Source organism: Abramis brama, assembly GCF_963993115.1.
Source record: "Abramis brama genome assembly, chromosome: 23".
NCBI lineage: Eukaryota > Metazoa > Chordata > Actinopteri > Cypriniformes > Leuciscidae > Abramis > Abramis brama.
The window spans coordinates 26561086-26576566 of record NC_139985.1 but is presented as its reverse complement, the minus strand read 5'-3'; the positions used below and the strand labels follow the sequence as shown (position 1 = coordinate 26576566).

General features: G+C 36.7%; 1 protein-coding gene across 4 annotated transcripts in view; it reads right to left on the bottom strand.

Annotated features, from left to right (window-relative positions):
• Window positions 1–467: 467 nt before the first annotated feature.
• acap3b (ArfGAP with coiled-coil, ankyrin repeat and PH domains 3b) overlaps window positions 468–15481 on the bottom strand; it is an 87050-nt gene continuing 72036 nt past the window's right edge. Inside the window, exons 10-25 of one of the 4 annotated variants that reach the window (XM_084100328.1) lie at window positions 15232–15344; window positions 15101–15152; window positions 14617–14717; window positions 14432–14543; window positions 12852–13060; window positions 10412–10481; window positions 9132–9226; window positions 8327–8541; window positions 8094–8189; window positions 7080–7172; window positions 6776–6996; window positions 6341–6450; window positions 5195–5305; window positions 4929–4990; window positions 2510–2559; window positions 468–1188 (exon numbers count right to left, since the gene is read on the bottom strand). In XM_084100328.1, the coding sequence (XP_083956454.1) occupies window positions 1120–1188; window positions 2510–2559; window positions 4929–4990; window positions 5195–5305; window positions 6341–6450; window positions 6776–6996; window positions 7080–7172; window positions 8094–8189; window positions 8327–8541; window positions 9132–9226; window positions 10412–10481; window positions 12852–13060; window positions 14432–14543; window positions 14617–14717; window positions 15101–15152; window positions 15232–15344 (1779 nt within the window). In that variant the 3' untranslated portion in view covers window positions 468–1119. Of the gene's footprint in view, window positions 1189–2509; window positions 2560–2773; window positions 4991–5194; window positions 5306–6340; window positions 6451–6775; window positions 6997–7079; window positions 7182–8093; window positions 8190–8326; window positions 8542–9131; window positions 9227–10411; window positions 10482–12851; window positions 13061–14431; window positions 14544–14616; window positions 14718–15100; window positions 15153–15231; window positions 15345–15481 lie in introns of those variants that run through there. The other 3 variants (XM_084100327.1, XM_084100329.1, XM_084100330.1) reach the window with 3 other exon arrangements.

Below are 15481 nucleotides of genomic sequence, written 5' to 3'. Positions count from 1 at the left end.
TCCTTCTGCTCGCCACCAGAGGGATCCCTCTCCCGAATATTAAACCTCTTTGAACTACATTTCCCTCTCACATACCTGGCACTGATTACCCTTGCACCTGACTTTCATCAGTGGACTATTTAAGCTGCTCTCAGACTCTACCTCATTGCAAAGTTTTGTTTTGCCCCAGTGAACATCTCTGAGTGTTTCTTCCCGTGGATTACTCTTAGACTGTTTATTCTCTTCATGATTCTTTGCTGCCTGCCCAGGACTGTTTTCTATTGTGGACTGATTTATGCAAGTTTGCTGCCTGCTCTGATCCTACTGTTGTGTTTGCTGGTGATTGACCCTGATTGTACGACCAAGATTACAATAAAGCTGCAAATGGATCCTCACTTTTTGACTGCTGAAATAAATCTCGCTATATTGTTCTGTTTTTGGACAGTCGTGGAAACACTATCAAGGATTTCTCTTTTGCTCCCTTTTTACCGCTTTTAGAGGTTTACTAATGATTTTATTTTTAATCATATAAATGAAATGTTACAAATTTTGTTTTTTTTTAATACAGTTTGATGGTTAAAGTCTCAATGCTGCATACGGTATACATTTCTAAAACCAAAAGCCTTTTTAATGTATATTCCAACCCATTAAATAAAAATCTAAGTTACCCTTAAAGCATTTTCAGAAAACAAGGAACATAATAAATAATGCTCAATTACTATACTATTTAATACATTCTTCTGTAGCATGTGAGAACCAGATATGTCACTGTCTTAATAGACACTGTCAATTACAGAATGGTTACATGTGAATTAGAAATGTTATTTACATAGTTAACCACACAAACCACAAATATAAGGAATACATCTCCCTTTAATTATTATGGGAATCAAAGCTGCTCAAGTCTGCCCAGACCACACCAGGGATGTGCACTTTTAAAATAACACAAAAACCCCTATAAAATAAAACCATAAAAGCTTAAAATACAGAGCTTTAGGAGTAGACCAAATCTAAAAACAAAACAATCCATGTTATTAAAACCGATCACCCAAGCTCTTATTTCAACATTTTCATATATTATTCTTTGAGATGAGTAAAATCTTGAAGACACCCTTCATCATAGGCCTCAGTGACTGCTGGTTAGTGTTTTGGAGGAGTGTTAAGCCATGTGCGGAAACTCCCGAAAGATGACAGTGCACGTGGAGACGTCTGCAAAAGGAAACAAGTTAGCATTCTCCAATCATACTGTACTGAGTACAGACATATTTATTCAAAAACACCAGTCGAGTCCCTGCTCTGTTTCTATTCACCTGCAGGGAACTAACTGTAATAATATATCGTATCATATCATATATATCATATCATATCACGTATCGTATCATATCTCATTTATCGTATTATATCATATCACATATATCATATCATATCATCATATCTTATCATATCATATCATTTGAAAACTTCCCCATAATAAATAAATAATCAATAAATGGGTAGTTGACATGAAATGTTGAGCAGTGACAGTAGCGATGTGACATAATTTGCCACATTTAACCAAAAAAAACCATATTTAATTTTATTTGAATTATTATAAATGGAGTTTTATGTCCTTACATTAAATGAGAGACTATATTGAATTTTGGTACTTAACCAGATTTATCCAATCTGGTTATTTAACCAATAATTTATCACACAGCATAACTATTTAACTTACACTGTTAAAGGTGATTAAACATGGTGAAGAATTAAAAGAAACCAGTAACAGAATCTAAAATATAAAATTTAGCTTGCACAATAATAATAAATGTAATATTAACAATGAATGCCATATATAATATATACTGTAACTACCATACTACTATATACATAAACTACCATTTAAAGGTTTGGGGTCAAATTAATACTTGCATTAATGAATGCATTAAATTGATCAAAAGTGACAAAAGATTTCTATTAAAAATAAAATAAAATCCTGAAACAAATATCATGGTTTCCAAAAAAATATCAGAAATGTTTCCTGAGCAGCAAATCAGCATATTAAAATTCAGCTTTGAATTATGTTCAGATACATAAATTACACTTTAATATATTTTCAAACAAACAGAAAACAGTTAAGTAGTAATATTTCAAAATATATATTTTTTTACAGTTTTTTTTTTTTACTTAAAAAAAAAAATCTTACCGACCCCAAACATTTAATAGGTAATGTAAATACATACATACAATATAAATGTGAAACTAAAATCTTTGTGTTGAATAAAAAAATAAGGAAATTTATCAGCTAACCCATGTGTTTTTTTTAAAGCACCAGTGTGATTAGTGTGAAGAGAACATGTGACAAAAACAGATGGTGTTTTTTCAGGAAGAGAGCTCAGAGACCATACTGACGAGCAGCATTTTCAAGATATATTTATGATGTTCTTGAGTCAGTAGCACACAAGTGTAATCACAGATCCCTTTTGAATGAGGAAAGAGACCCATAAAGTGAAAGACCCAAACCCAGTAGTGAACAGTCTGTAACATCACTCACTCGTAAACTCTTGCGCATTACCCTCAGTGGACTCACGGGTATACTGGGTTCTAAAAGAGGAATAATACCTAGTAAGACAATGTTACCATCACAATATCAATTACAAAAACACAGAAAATATGCCTTGCATGGGAAAATTGCATTACGGGTGTCACCAAGAAAAAAAATCCCCACCCCAACACCTCGCTGTCTGCAAAAGCCTTCGTGAGGAACAGCAAGCTGATGCAGAACGTGTCGTAAGAGAGAAAGAGCAGAGCAGAAATATGAGCTTAAGACTTTGCCTGTTTTATTGTTTGTCAGTGTTTCAAAAGACAAGCTTCTTTTTATAGATTTCTGTCATACAAACAATAACAAACAATTGTACAAACAATACAAGAATGTCTCCAAACACAGAACGTCATCTAACAGTGTGAAAACAGATTGCACCGAATGTTGCAAGAGAAAATGAGTTAAAGGTCCGAACGCAAGAACCACAGTTCAACAAAGAGAGAGAGAGAGAGAGAGAGAGAGAGAGCAAGCAGTTGAAAAGAGTTCAAAGGTCAAAGCATATTCACAGCACAGTAGTTACGTACTTTTTCAGCTAAACTTTGTTTAAAACACATCCAGACACAATGACTGAACTGGTCCCTTCTTGGCGAATATCTATTCTATACACTGTCTCTATTTTCAGATGATTAAAACTCAATTTAAGATCATCGAATGTTTCTTTAAAACAAAAACTTAAAATGTACAATTACATTTTCCTTTCTTCAAGCTATTTCCATTGAGATTTTCGATTAATATGCCAGTCTTTTGCACTTGCTTTATAGCCAACCTGTATAAAGGTGAAGTGTGTCATTATTCAATGTTAAAATGTGTTTCTGTGTCAGAAACTGTAAGTAAACCGTAGGCCGAGTCCCCTTAATAAAGCGGAAATGCTCCGTGGATCTATCAAAACATTGCGTTTGTTTGAGAATCGAACCCGTCCGCCATAGCAGCCAATGGTGTGAATTTGGGGGCGAGACTATTTGTTTGTTGACCAATGGCAGATTGAGAGAATGTTCAGTTTGAACAGTCTATTTTTTTTTTTTACACACTTCACCTTTACTTGTAAAAATCCAGTCACGAATGCCAGAGCGTCACACAGAATCCTATCCCACTACACCCCAAATCAATTTGTTTCATTCACAATAATGAATGTTTTTTTTCTTTCATTTTTCTTATTCACGGTGTATTTATTCTTAATCATTAAAATGTCAAAGCTAAAATTTGTCATATTAAACATTGCCCTTGCTTTGTGTTTTCTCTTACTCTTAGTTAGCAAGCTAACAACTTAGCATAGTGCTAACTGCTTAAGATAAGCTGTTTAAATTAGCTACGTTTGAGGAGATAGATAGGATTCTGATGGCGTATACTTAAAACTGGGATCATCTGAACCAAACGTGGTCAAAAAATGGACAACACAGCGCAGATGTCATCTGCAGTCATGCATTTTTACATTATGACAGAATCAGGTGGCTAAAATAAGGAACCATGCTTGCTAATGCAGACAGGCACTTTCGCCTTGGTATGCGAGCGAGTAAACGCATGCAAATGCTGACTGCTTTCACAGACAAACTGCTTCTAGACAAGCATTTCTCATTAAAAATCACATGACAGTCATTTGGGAGCTTGGCAATACAAGTACAAATATATAAAACAGACGGCTGCGATACGTTTTAGAAATAATTTCGAATAGCTGACATTTTTAAATCTTTAAAGGGGTCAAAACACCCGTTTTGTTGGCATATGAGGGGGTCTGATGTGTTTTTGAAATGCGAAAGACAAAAAAGATCTAGTTAGGCAAACGTAAACGCCCATACATATTTCCATATTCTAGTTATAATTGCACTAATCCTCAGGACGGAATATAAATAAAAAGCACAACAAACAACATTAACATGAGGCAAAATAACATAAAAAGAAAAGAACTCTGTTGTAAAAAACAAAAAATACTGTCGGTAGGAAAAGTGCACATAATAAAGTCATATTTTGCACATAATGACTCAATAACACTCAGAAATGCTGTTTTGAATTACTAATGAACTCTAATTCAGTGAGACAAGGCCGTTATTCCATCAATTTATTATTACATCGCGATTAACGTCACGTTTGAATGACGGCCATTTATAGCCGTTCCATTTCAATATTTTGTGTTAACCACATACATAACGAACACAACGTGTAAACTATACTTGGTCAGGTGAGGAGGAAGTTGAGGATATCACTCGATCCTTGCTAAAGCTATTCCTGTTACGGGCTACAAACTTGGTATGTAGTCCTCCTCACAGTCTGCCAGCGCTCAAGAGCGCCCCCTAGCATTCGTCAATCGTGAGGCAGATAAACTCCTGAATACACTTTTTGTACTGCTGCTCTGTGGGACTGCTGCTGGGATATTGACCTGGCTGTCCGAAGGGCCCGTCCGCTTCCCGCATCTCTTCATTCATCCGAGCTAACCGCAACCTAACGGAGACAGAGAGAACAAAAAACATGGGTTTCGTGTGCAGTGGCTTGCCCAGACAGCAACATAGTGTCGGACCAGATCCGGGCCACATCCGGTACATGTGGATTCAACGCGTACCACATGTGGGCCGGATCTGGGCCGACACTATGTTGCTGTCTGAGTCTCTGTGAGAATCCACAAGAGAAGTGAAGTACTCGACTTACAATGTGACGATGTCTGCATTGGCTGCCTGAACGGCGATACTGAGCGGGTCCTGCCCGTCTCCGTCAACCTCCATCTGAGAGGCTCCTCGCTTCAGGAACAGACACACCTGTCTGTGGACACAAACAAACAACACAAGTAAAACTTAAGTAAGTAAAACTTCACTGTGTAAGTGTAAGTAAAACTTCACTGTGTAAATGACTGAGGTGAATCAGTTCTTGGTCAAGATCTTGTATTGACAATGCAAGAGTCCAGCACTCTGTAAAGTCTCCTCCAGCACATCCCAAAGACTCAGAGGAGCCAATGTGTGAAAATGATTCTTAATGCTCACAACTATTCTTCTTTCACAATCTGAGCCTGATGGATCTTGACATTGTCATCCTGGAATATGGTCATGATGTGTCTTTTCTACATGGTTGTTTAAGAAATGAAAAGCTACACACTCCATCGATTAGGATTTGATGAACTGTTGCCAAACATATAACCTGCTAGAAACATAATAATCACTGCAATGATGATCCAATCATAGACTCTTAAGCATTTTCATATTTAAATCCAAACACGCCTTTTTTGGACAGGCAGTGTAAATACAGTGTATAGCACTATATATGGGATGTCTGACCGCGACTGACTGGAAAGAAGAAATGAACCGGAGAAGATCTCCAAATCAAAGAAGGTGGAGCCCCAGAGAACACCTACCTATTAAATAATCACCACGGACCAATGATTACATATACTAATGAGTTTATATCTCGCAATTCAGACATCTTTTCTCAGAATTGGATGTTTATACCTCACAATTTTGACTTGACACGCAATTGCGACTTTATATCATGCAATTCTGACTTTATATCTCCCAGTTGCATGTTATAAAGTTAGAATTGCGAGATATAAACATGAGAAAAAGTCAGAATTGCCAGTTTATTGCTTGCAATTGCGAGTTTCTATTTCAAAATTCGGACTTTATAACACACAACTGCCACTTTATGTCACACAATCATGAGAAAAATGTCCGAATTGTGAGATAAAAAGTCACAATTACCTTTTTATTTTTTATTCTGTGGAGGAAACAAGCTTCCATACAGATCACTAGATTTGGTAAACAAAACTTTTATGCAAGGTTGTCACAGTCTTGAGTGATTTCTTACCCCGTGTGACCCAGGCACGTGGCGTGGTGGAGAGGTGCCCGTCCTCGTCCGTCCCTCTGATTGACATCTGCTCCATTCTGCAGCAGGAACTCGCAGGCTATCAGAGAGCCCTATGAGAGGGATGGAGATATCAAACATTAGGAGAAACATTGAGTAAAGTAAACACTGATAATTGACACTATTAGCTGTACAAGGAGTATACACTGAAAAAAAGATGTAAATAAAACAAAATTACTGGATAACGCTTGACAAAAATAATATTCTTTACCTTTCTACTCTATTCGAGTCTTTCTACTTCAAACCTTCAGGTTTAATTTTATGTTTTATCTCCAATTTCTCTGTAATTATTTTTTTAACTTACTAGCAATTTATGAGTGTAAATGGTTTCAAAATAAATCCTACACCAATTTTCCTTTTCAGTACAGAAAGTCTCACCCCTGTGACGGCTTGTATTAATGGACTCTTGCTTTCGTCCTCCTCATTGACGGAGTTGACATCTGCACCGTGTGCGAGTGCTTCCGCCATGACCGGGAGGTTCCTCGCCCGTGACGCCTTATGAAGCAGCGCGCTCGGGTCAAGGTCCCGCCCGTCTTCTGGATCCGACGCTTCCTGCTCGATATCAACCTCTCCGCTGGATTCATCAGAGTCCTCACACTCTGCAATAAAACAGTAAAACATGGAAGATAAAGAAGGAGATACGCACAACAGATAGATATACTAATGTCGGACATCTTCTCACCTTCTTCAGTGACACTGTCCACCACTGAGCCGAAAACGAGTATGTCCGTGCTGCCGTCCGTACTGCCGCCAAGCCCGCTGTCACTGCTGAGACCTGCGGGGCCAACGGGTGCCAAGCGAGGGACACGTTACTCACACCATGACCTTCTCAAACATTCTGTGCTAAACTCCTCACATAGTACATCATAAAATTAATCTGAAACAGGTTACATGTGACTGTAGCCATTCTCTATGAAAATCAACAGTGTTGGGGGTAACGCATTACATTCTCTAATTTTTCTCAGTTATTTTGCTTTATTTCCAGATTCAATCATAGGCTCGTTCTTACGCACTAGAGCACGTTCACATATGCGCACTCTTCAAAAACGACACTTTAAATCTCTTGACAATCTAAAAGACGTAAATGACATTTGTATGTATTCTAAATAAAACATACAGATTGCACTGAATGTCAGCTTGCTTATTTGGCTCAAGATAAGGATTTATTGAGTCCACATGTCATGCAAACAAGAAACTCTGCTTCTAACCACAGGTCGAGAGCTGTCGTTCCAAACACACAATTTTGCGATGGTTTTGGGAAACACTGACTCGTTAAACTATGCTGATAACGACAAAACTTGCGAACATAGTTGGCTAACAATGCTTTCGGGAAATGCACACCAGAACGGCAGCGCAGCTGAAAGGTTTTTTTAAACGGCGCCCTCTACTGTACAGATGTGAATTTGCGTTTCCTTCAGTCTGAGACTTATTCATTTCACTTTTGGTGTGAAAGGGACTTTACATTTGCCAAATATGTAACTTTTTTGTTATTAAAAAACAAAAGTAACATAAAAAAAGTAAAAGTAATGTAACATTACTTTCCATAAAAGTAACTAGGTAACACGATAAGCTACTTTTTAGGGAGTAATGCAATGTTGTAGGTATCTTTCCCCAACACTGACAGCAGGAGATATATGTGATAGACATGGTTGTCTCAGGGTCTTCTTTAGAAGGTAAAGTCTCATAAGAAACTTACTGCGAGGCCCTGAGCCCGTGTCAAAGTAAGAGAAGAGTGAATCAAGCTCATCAGGACAAAACAAAGACTCTCTCCGAAACTTGGCGGCTGCTGCAGCTGAAGGTGACAAAAAAAGAGAAAGACATCATGTCAATTTGAGATGATTGGCCATGAGAACTGGACACAACCTTGTCCAATTCTCACTTTATCCAACTCAGATGAGTAGAACAAAAATGTTCAGAAATGCCCATTACCAGCGGAGAGATTGCCTGGCGACATGATCCCGGCGTCGTGCCTGTATTTCCGGCGTGTTTTAGGGGCTCTGATGGAGCTGTTGTGTCTCCTGCACTTCTTCACGCTCCAGTGACGTGACTTCCTGCTCCCCTCCACCAGGGCTTCGGAGCCACACATCTTCTTCAGAAACTTCCTCTCCACGTATTTCGCTTTGATCCACGCTTCTTTCTCCTGCCTAATAAAACATCAGAAGCAGAAACGGGAGCTTCTATTAATGAATATAAAAATATAATGACATCAAAAGGAAAAAAAAAATGTATCTAAGTTAGGGATGCACCGATATGAAAATTGTTTATATCTGAAAGCCGATAACCGATATATTGGCCGATAAATCTAAATCCACATTTTTATATAATTTCTGAAAGCCTGATCTCACAAGCCAAAAAGTCTCAATATTCAAAAGCTATATCCCAAGCACACAATTATAATGTTCTCATTATAATTTTATGTAGCCTATATGACAGACTTGTTGCACTTGACTGTATTTTCCTTTTTGAAGTGATTTCAATCATATTTCAATCAATTCAAAACCATCACGTCGAACAGTGCGCATCTGAAGTGTTTCAGCTGAAGGAAATAATCCATTATTTATCAGCTTTAATATATCTGCCAATTTTTGTTTTCAGGCCGATAACGATAACATCAAAAATTAACATATTTCAGCCGATACCGATATGGTGGCCGATATATCGTGCATCCCTAATCTAAATGATAGATTATGGTAATTAATACAATGCAATGGCAGATATTTGGCCACACACTGACCTTGAGCTGTTGGGACCGGGTTTCTTGAGTCCTTGTTCCTCACATGCACCTTCATAAATATGGTTGATTACAGTGTTGCCAAGCTCACACATTAGCTAGAGAGAAAACAGTCATAAAGCATTATTCAATCAATGAAAGTCAAAAATATTATAACCAAAACCATGTAATAAGCAGATCTAAAATTGATGCATCTGATTAAATAGAAGCATAGGAAACTATAGTATAGGAAGTATAGGATTTTAGGAAACTATACCGGGTGCAGTGTTGGGGAAAGTTACTTTTGAAAAAGTGGTATGGTTGAAGTAGATCAGGTTGAATCAGAAGTTGAAGTAGGTTGAAGAAGACAGTTGTGTTGTTTAACATTTGATTAATGCAGTTTTTCGTAATATTCCGAGTTTGTATTTGACAGTTTTTATTTATTTTGAGGAATACTGAATCTGTTTTTGTGCTAGTGGGATGAGTAAATGTATGTTCACATTTAGTCTAGAACTACAATACCCATCATGTTCACACACAGCGCACACAACGCCTCGGCACTTACTCACGATTTCCCCTCAACATGGGGACAGGAGAGCAGTCAATAAATGGGAAAATAAAGTAACTTGCATTACTTTTTTGAAAAAGTAACTCAGATATTTTATTGTAGATTTAAAAGTAATACGTTACTTTACTCGTTACTTGCAAAAAAAAGTAATCTGATTATGTAACTCACGTTACTTGTAATGCGTTACCCCCAACACTGTTTGGGTGAATGTATAAAGAAAATTAAGACTATTTTCATAATTAAGCATCCCCCATAACGCTATTAAAAATAATTATTTTTTAGTTGTAATTATCATTATTATTATTGTTATTATAAAACTGAATTTTATGCAGTTCTTTTGCATGTAAACTTTGTTCTTCATTTAAAAAAATAAATATATATTTTTTACATTTATTTAAATCAGCCAAAATTAAAGATCATAAAACAAATACAACAATGATACATGCATACTTGACAATTTAAATAATATATCTTTATCTGCATTATAGTAATGAGAATGAAGTTTTGAAAAAGGTAATGAATATTTTGGGGGGGGAACATGTGCTTAATATTAGATTATTTTAATATAATTTGTATTATATATTAATGAAAATAAAATTTCTTCATTTTTTCTTCTTCATCAAAATATAATATTTATAATATTTTAAAAATAAAATATTTTTTTCTTTGATATCTTTTTGTCTGGAGTGAAATGAGATTCACCCTTTCAGATCTCACTTCATCACTCAGGTCTTACCTTCATTAGCTCTGGCTCCCAAGTGTCGAGTGTTAAAGAGCGAACTTTAGAGCAGTGGACACCTAAACTCCTGCAGACATAGAATAGAGTTCATAAAAATTACCCTATATTCAAGAATCTTCAATATGGAATTATTCTGATTTAGGCACACATACATTTTATACAATCAGTTATATTTTGCCATGACATAAGCAGATTAAAAATAGCTTTTTCACTTATACTAGTCAAAGTGGAACAATGGCAGGACACATTTGTGTCAGGCTCCAGTAGAAACCCATCAGAATCTGCCAGATCTCCATCTGCAGCCAACGTTGTGCCTGAGCAAATCAAATCTAATGCCTCTGTGTATTATGAGTGCAGTCTTTGAGGAGGTAGGAAAGATTTAATCTGATTATCAGGCTGGCGCCGGTAATCTGCAGAGGAACTGATGAAGCAGAAAAGGTGCTTCACCCTGAGGGAATGACGCAGTGTGTACACGAGAGTCACAGGGATGAGGGCCTGCCTTCACGTAAAACCATTCTGCTGTTGGGTTCAATCTGTCATGGGTGATGTAGTCGGGATAAACGCACTGACGCAGGTGGCTTTAAGGCCTGTCGATCTTCAGTCAAAACAATATAGAAACAGATGGCTTCTCAGATGTTTAGATAGTAAGTGGGCAAATTCAAATCGGAAGTGAGCATCCCTTTGCCCCTCTCCCTCTGAAGGGCCCTTGAAGTGGGCACTTTGGAGGAGGCAGGGCACTTGTGTGACAATGTAAACGTTTGGAACACACTTGGTTAAGGAAGCAACGAAAAATAACGTAATTTCCTCATTATTTTCACCTGGAACGTTACAAGGACAATGCAGAATGGTTTCCATCACCCCATTAGCTGCTATTACAATTTAAGAATTTAATTTTTGCATATAAATATATACTGTTCAGTTAAATTTTTAACATATGCTTTATATATGTGTGTGCACGGCTTAAAATGAACACTCGCCAAGCGGCAAATAAGAGTAAAATTCGGCATTGATGAGTATATAAAACTGTGTCACTCGCCAGTTGGCCGGTAACATTTTTATGAATTATAACAATGCATGAACGACAATGCTGGCAATGCATTGACGGGCCAGCGGCAGCGCTTCATTTTAAAGAAAGTTTAAGGTTTGACAAGACGACGCGTAAGGGAGCTCATTTCATTACTCATGCTCTTTGTGGAAAGTTTTGTGTGTGCGAATCTGAAACTGAGCTCTCCTTTATGTCTTCTTGCAATTGGGTGGACAAATTCACACAAAATTGTCAAAAAAATAGAGAGTAGCCCAGTAAACATAGTCATGTCTTCTATTAGATCTGGCGTTCGCTCTTAAAGTGACAGCAGCCTAATATTCCTGCAGCTGTCTGTGTTTTTAATGTTATTCAAACAACAAAAGACAAAAAAAAAAAAAAAAATCACACTCTGCTTTTGACTGAATAACTTTTGTAACTTTAATAAGGATTAATTAATAAGGATGTTTAATCTATACAGTGTTATTTTACATTTGCGTATTTCATTAAATTTCTGTGCCTGTAAACTACTCAGACCAACCTGAAAAACCTGAAAAGCATTGTTTATTTCATTTATATATTTGTTATATTGTATTTATTTGTGCTTTTGCTTGTAATTTGATTATTGGTTCTTATTTTATTACTGATTTTATTACTTGTCTTTAATAATGTTTTAAATGTATATTAGTAAGGCTAGTTATTTTAGCTATGGCATCGAAATTGGAATAGCTAGAGAATTGTGAATTTTCACTGGTATCTAAAATTTTGGTGTCATTACTGCCTGTTTTTGCAAAAAGAGTTTCATGGCCGGTAAAAATGTTTATGGCCGATAAATTTTCTTAAGTCACCGACCATTGGCAGGTGTGGCAAAAAGTTAGTTTTAGGCCCTGTGTGTGTGTGTATGTTTCCTCTTTAAAACTTGCCTTCTCGTCTTTGGGCACAGCAGGCATTCACATTTACCTAATGTATGTAACACAATTATTACCTATGAAAATTATTTAAACCATATGAAATGCATAACAAACATATTTGTAATATATCACAAATATGTGTAATATAACACGCATACAACACAACCTGAATTATTGTTAGGTATACGATAACTCGACCTCTCCCACCATCTAGCTTTAAAATGAATCACAAGGATTCGCCACCCTGGGTCACATGACCATATATGATAAAATTATTTGATCAATTTTAAACATTTAATATGATACATTTATTATGCTAACGGACTTGAAGGGATTCAGTTGTTCACTTTCATTCGGTACGTTCCTACAAATGTTTCCCCTTCCCGAAGTGCCCTTCAAGGGCCCTGTATGTCGGCTGTAAGATGTCTGAACTAACAATGACCTGTTTTATATTGCTTATAACTTATAACTTCTTATAACATCCAAAAAGGAAGCGAGCTCTCACCTGTGAATGCCAGAGCACTCGATACAGAGCAGAATGCCGAGGTTGATGCTGGCCCAGCGCGGGTCGGCCTGGCCACAGTCGCAGCAGATCTCGTTTCCCGGCAGACACTGCACACGCTGTAAGATACTCTCTCCTCTGACTATACGCTCCCGCGGCTCGCTAGCAGAGTCGATACTGCTCGTGGAGGGAGAAGCTGTCCTGTCCAGACGCTGGCAAACAGTACAAACAGTTTATTACTGATACGTATGTAAAATGCAATTTATGTAATAGGGTCAATGGCATGGCATACTATTCATACATAAAATTAGGAATTAATTATTTTTTATCATTTATTTGGCGGGGAGTGCTTCACTGCTTAATGATAATTTATACAAAGTTGTCCTGTCATGTGGTGTGACCGACGTACAAAAAGAAGTCAAGAAATGACATTCACAGAGAGAAAACCCTCATGACTGTGTCTCAAGGACAGTAAGCCTCTTATAATAATTAGATATTTTTATGACAAGGCAAGGTTAGTTCAGATCATATAATGCCATGTGGTGAAACTGCCCCAAATGTAATATTATATGAATTAATTATTTATAATACTTGTCTGAATATCTATATTCAAAATATATTTTAAAACTTTTTGGAAAATACTTAAGACGTGTACACTCACGTATTTTTAGGGTCATAAGTGTTTCACTGCTAATTAATATTCAACAGACCTTTGTTCTGTCATATGGTGCAACTAAAAGAAAAAAAATCATAAAACAGGAAATGACATCACAGAAAGGATCTATGAAGATCCTCATAACTGTATGTCAAGGTCAATAATTAGATTTTTTTATGAAAAGGCAAAATTAGTACAGATTATAAAATGCCACAATTCCCACCCAAATCTAATGATATTTATCAATTATTAATTTATGATATGTAAAACATTTTTTGGGGGAAAATAATTAACACATGTACGCTCGCATGTATTTTTTTTGGGGGGGGGGGGCATAAGTGCTTCACTGCTTATTAATATTTGAAATTATTAATATATTTTGTCCTGTCATGTGGTGCGAAAAAACAACAACCATAAAACAGGAAATGACTTCACATCTGATAATTTGACGTTTTTATAAAAAGACAAATTAGTTTCGATTGTAAAAGACTGTTCTGATTTAATAATTTATGATATTTACCTTGAAACATATTTGAAAACTTTTTGAAAATTAATGATTATGATTATGATACATTGAAGTGTATTCAATGTGTAAGGAAGATTATAATTTTTACTTTATTATACCACATGGCATTTTTAAAGTCATTCAATTTATACTTTGCTTGAAATGGTATGAAAAAAAAAAATGATCTAAAATTAGTACATTTTTAAGAGCTGTAAATGAGGATTTAAAATCTATTTTTAAACGATTTTTCTTATTCTTTATTTTAGACACTCCTATTTGTCACTGACCCAATTCCAAACTTTGATCTGAACTTTGAAATGACTTTCACCAGTTTTACAGTTCATATTGATGTTAAATGCCATGCAAAGTGTGACACTGACGCATTATAAACAGCTTCTCAGAGCAGTTGTTAGTAAGACTGACCTCTATGTAATAGTTTTCAGAAATCTCTCTGTAGGCAGAAGCAATGCTGGCCTGAACCGCCTGAATCCAAGCTTGACGGAGCTTCTCCGATTCAGCCTGCAGCATACAGCTCCTGATGGGGGTTGATTCACATATTAGATACCGTACACACCCAAACACACACACACACATGACACAGTACTCACTTTGTAGGTGACACCACTTCAAAACAGAACCTTCTCTCAATGTCCTCACATGGTTTCACAGAGCAAAGCCGCAGGTCCTCCACAACCACAGTCAAAACGTCCTACGACACACAGCAGATTGCAATGTCAGGTCACAATAGTCATTTGTAGCACTTGAAAGCAGTAAAAGTATCTGTGAAGTAAACATCTGAATCCTACACTATACACTTAAGTGGGGTTCTATATAGAACACTAGCATTCTTGACTCAAAAAGGTTCTATATAAGGAGAAATGTCTTAAATGATTGCACAATACTTTCATGTTTTTTATAAGTGATAAAGTATATTTATGAGCTGTTTCATAAAATTTTATCAACAAAAGAAATAATCCATAAAATGAACCCCTACAAAGTTCTAATATATGAAGCACCAGACAGAACTCTTTATGGCTCTATACAGGGTTCGATATAGGTTATAGAAGAATGTAGCAAAGTTGAATCACTTACTTTTAGTCTCTTCTGATACACTAGTTGACTGTTCTGTATCGAAAACCATCGCCTGGTACGAGAGGAAAACACAATATTAGATTTTCTCCACAAAAGGCATGGAAAGTCAAACATTTAGAGCCTGTTCTTACCTGTTCCATGTCTTGAAAGCATTGCTCGCCCTCTTGAACAGGTATCCCTCCATCACGACACCATTGGGAGCATCCATGTTGAATTCCGCTTTGGAGTCATCGTAAGCAAAATCCTGTCACGCAAAACAGAGCAGCTCTACGTGATTCAGGCAGATCAGTAGCACACACAGAAACTACACCCTGTCAGTCAGTACCGAGGACCCTTATTGTTCTGTTAAGTCTCCTGCGAGACAAACAAAAGACAAAACTT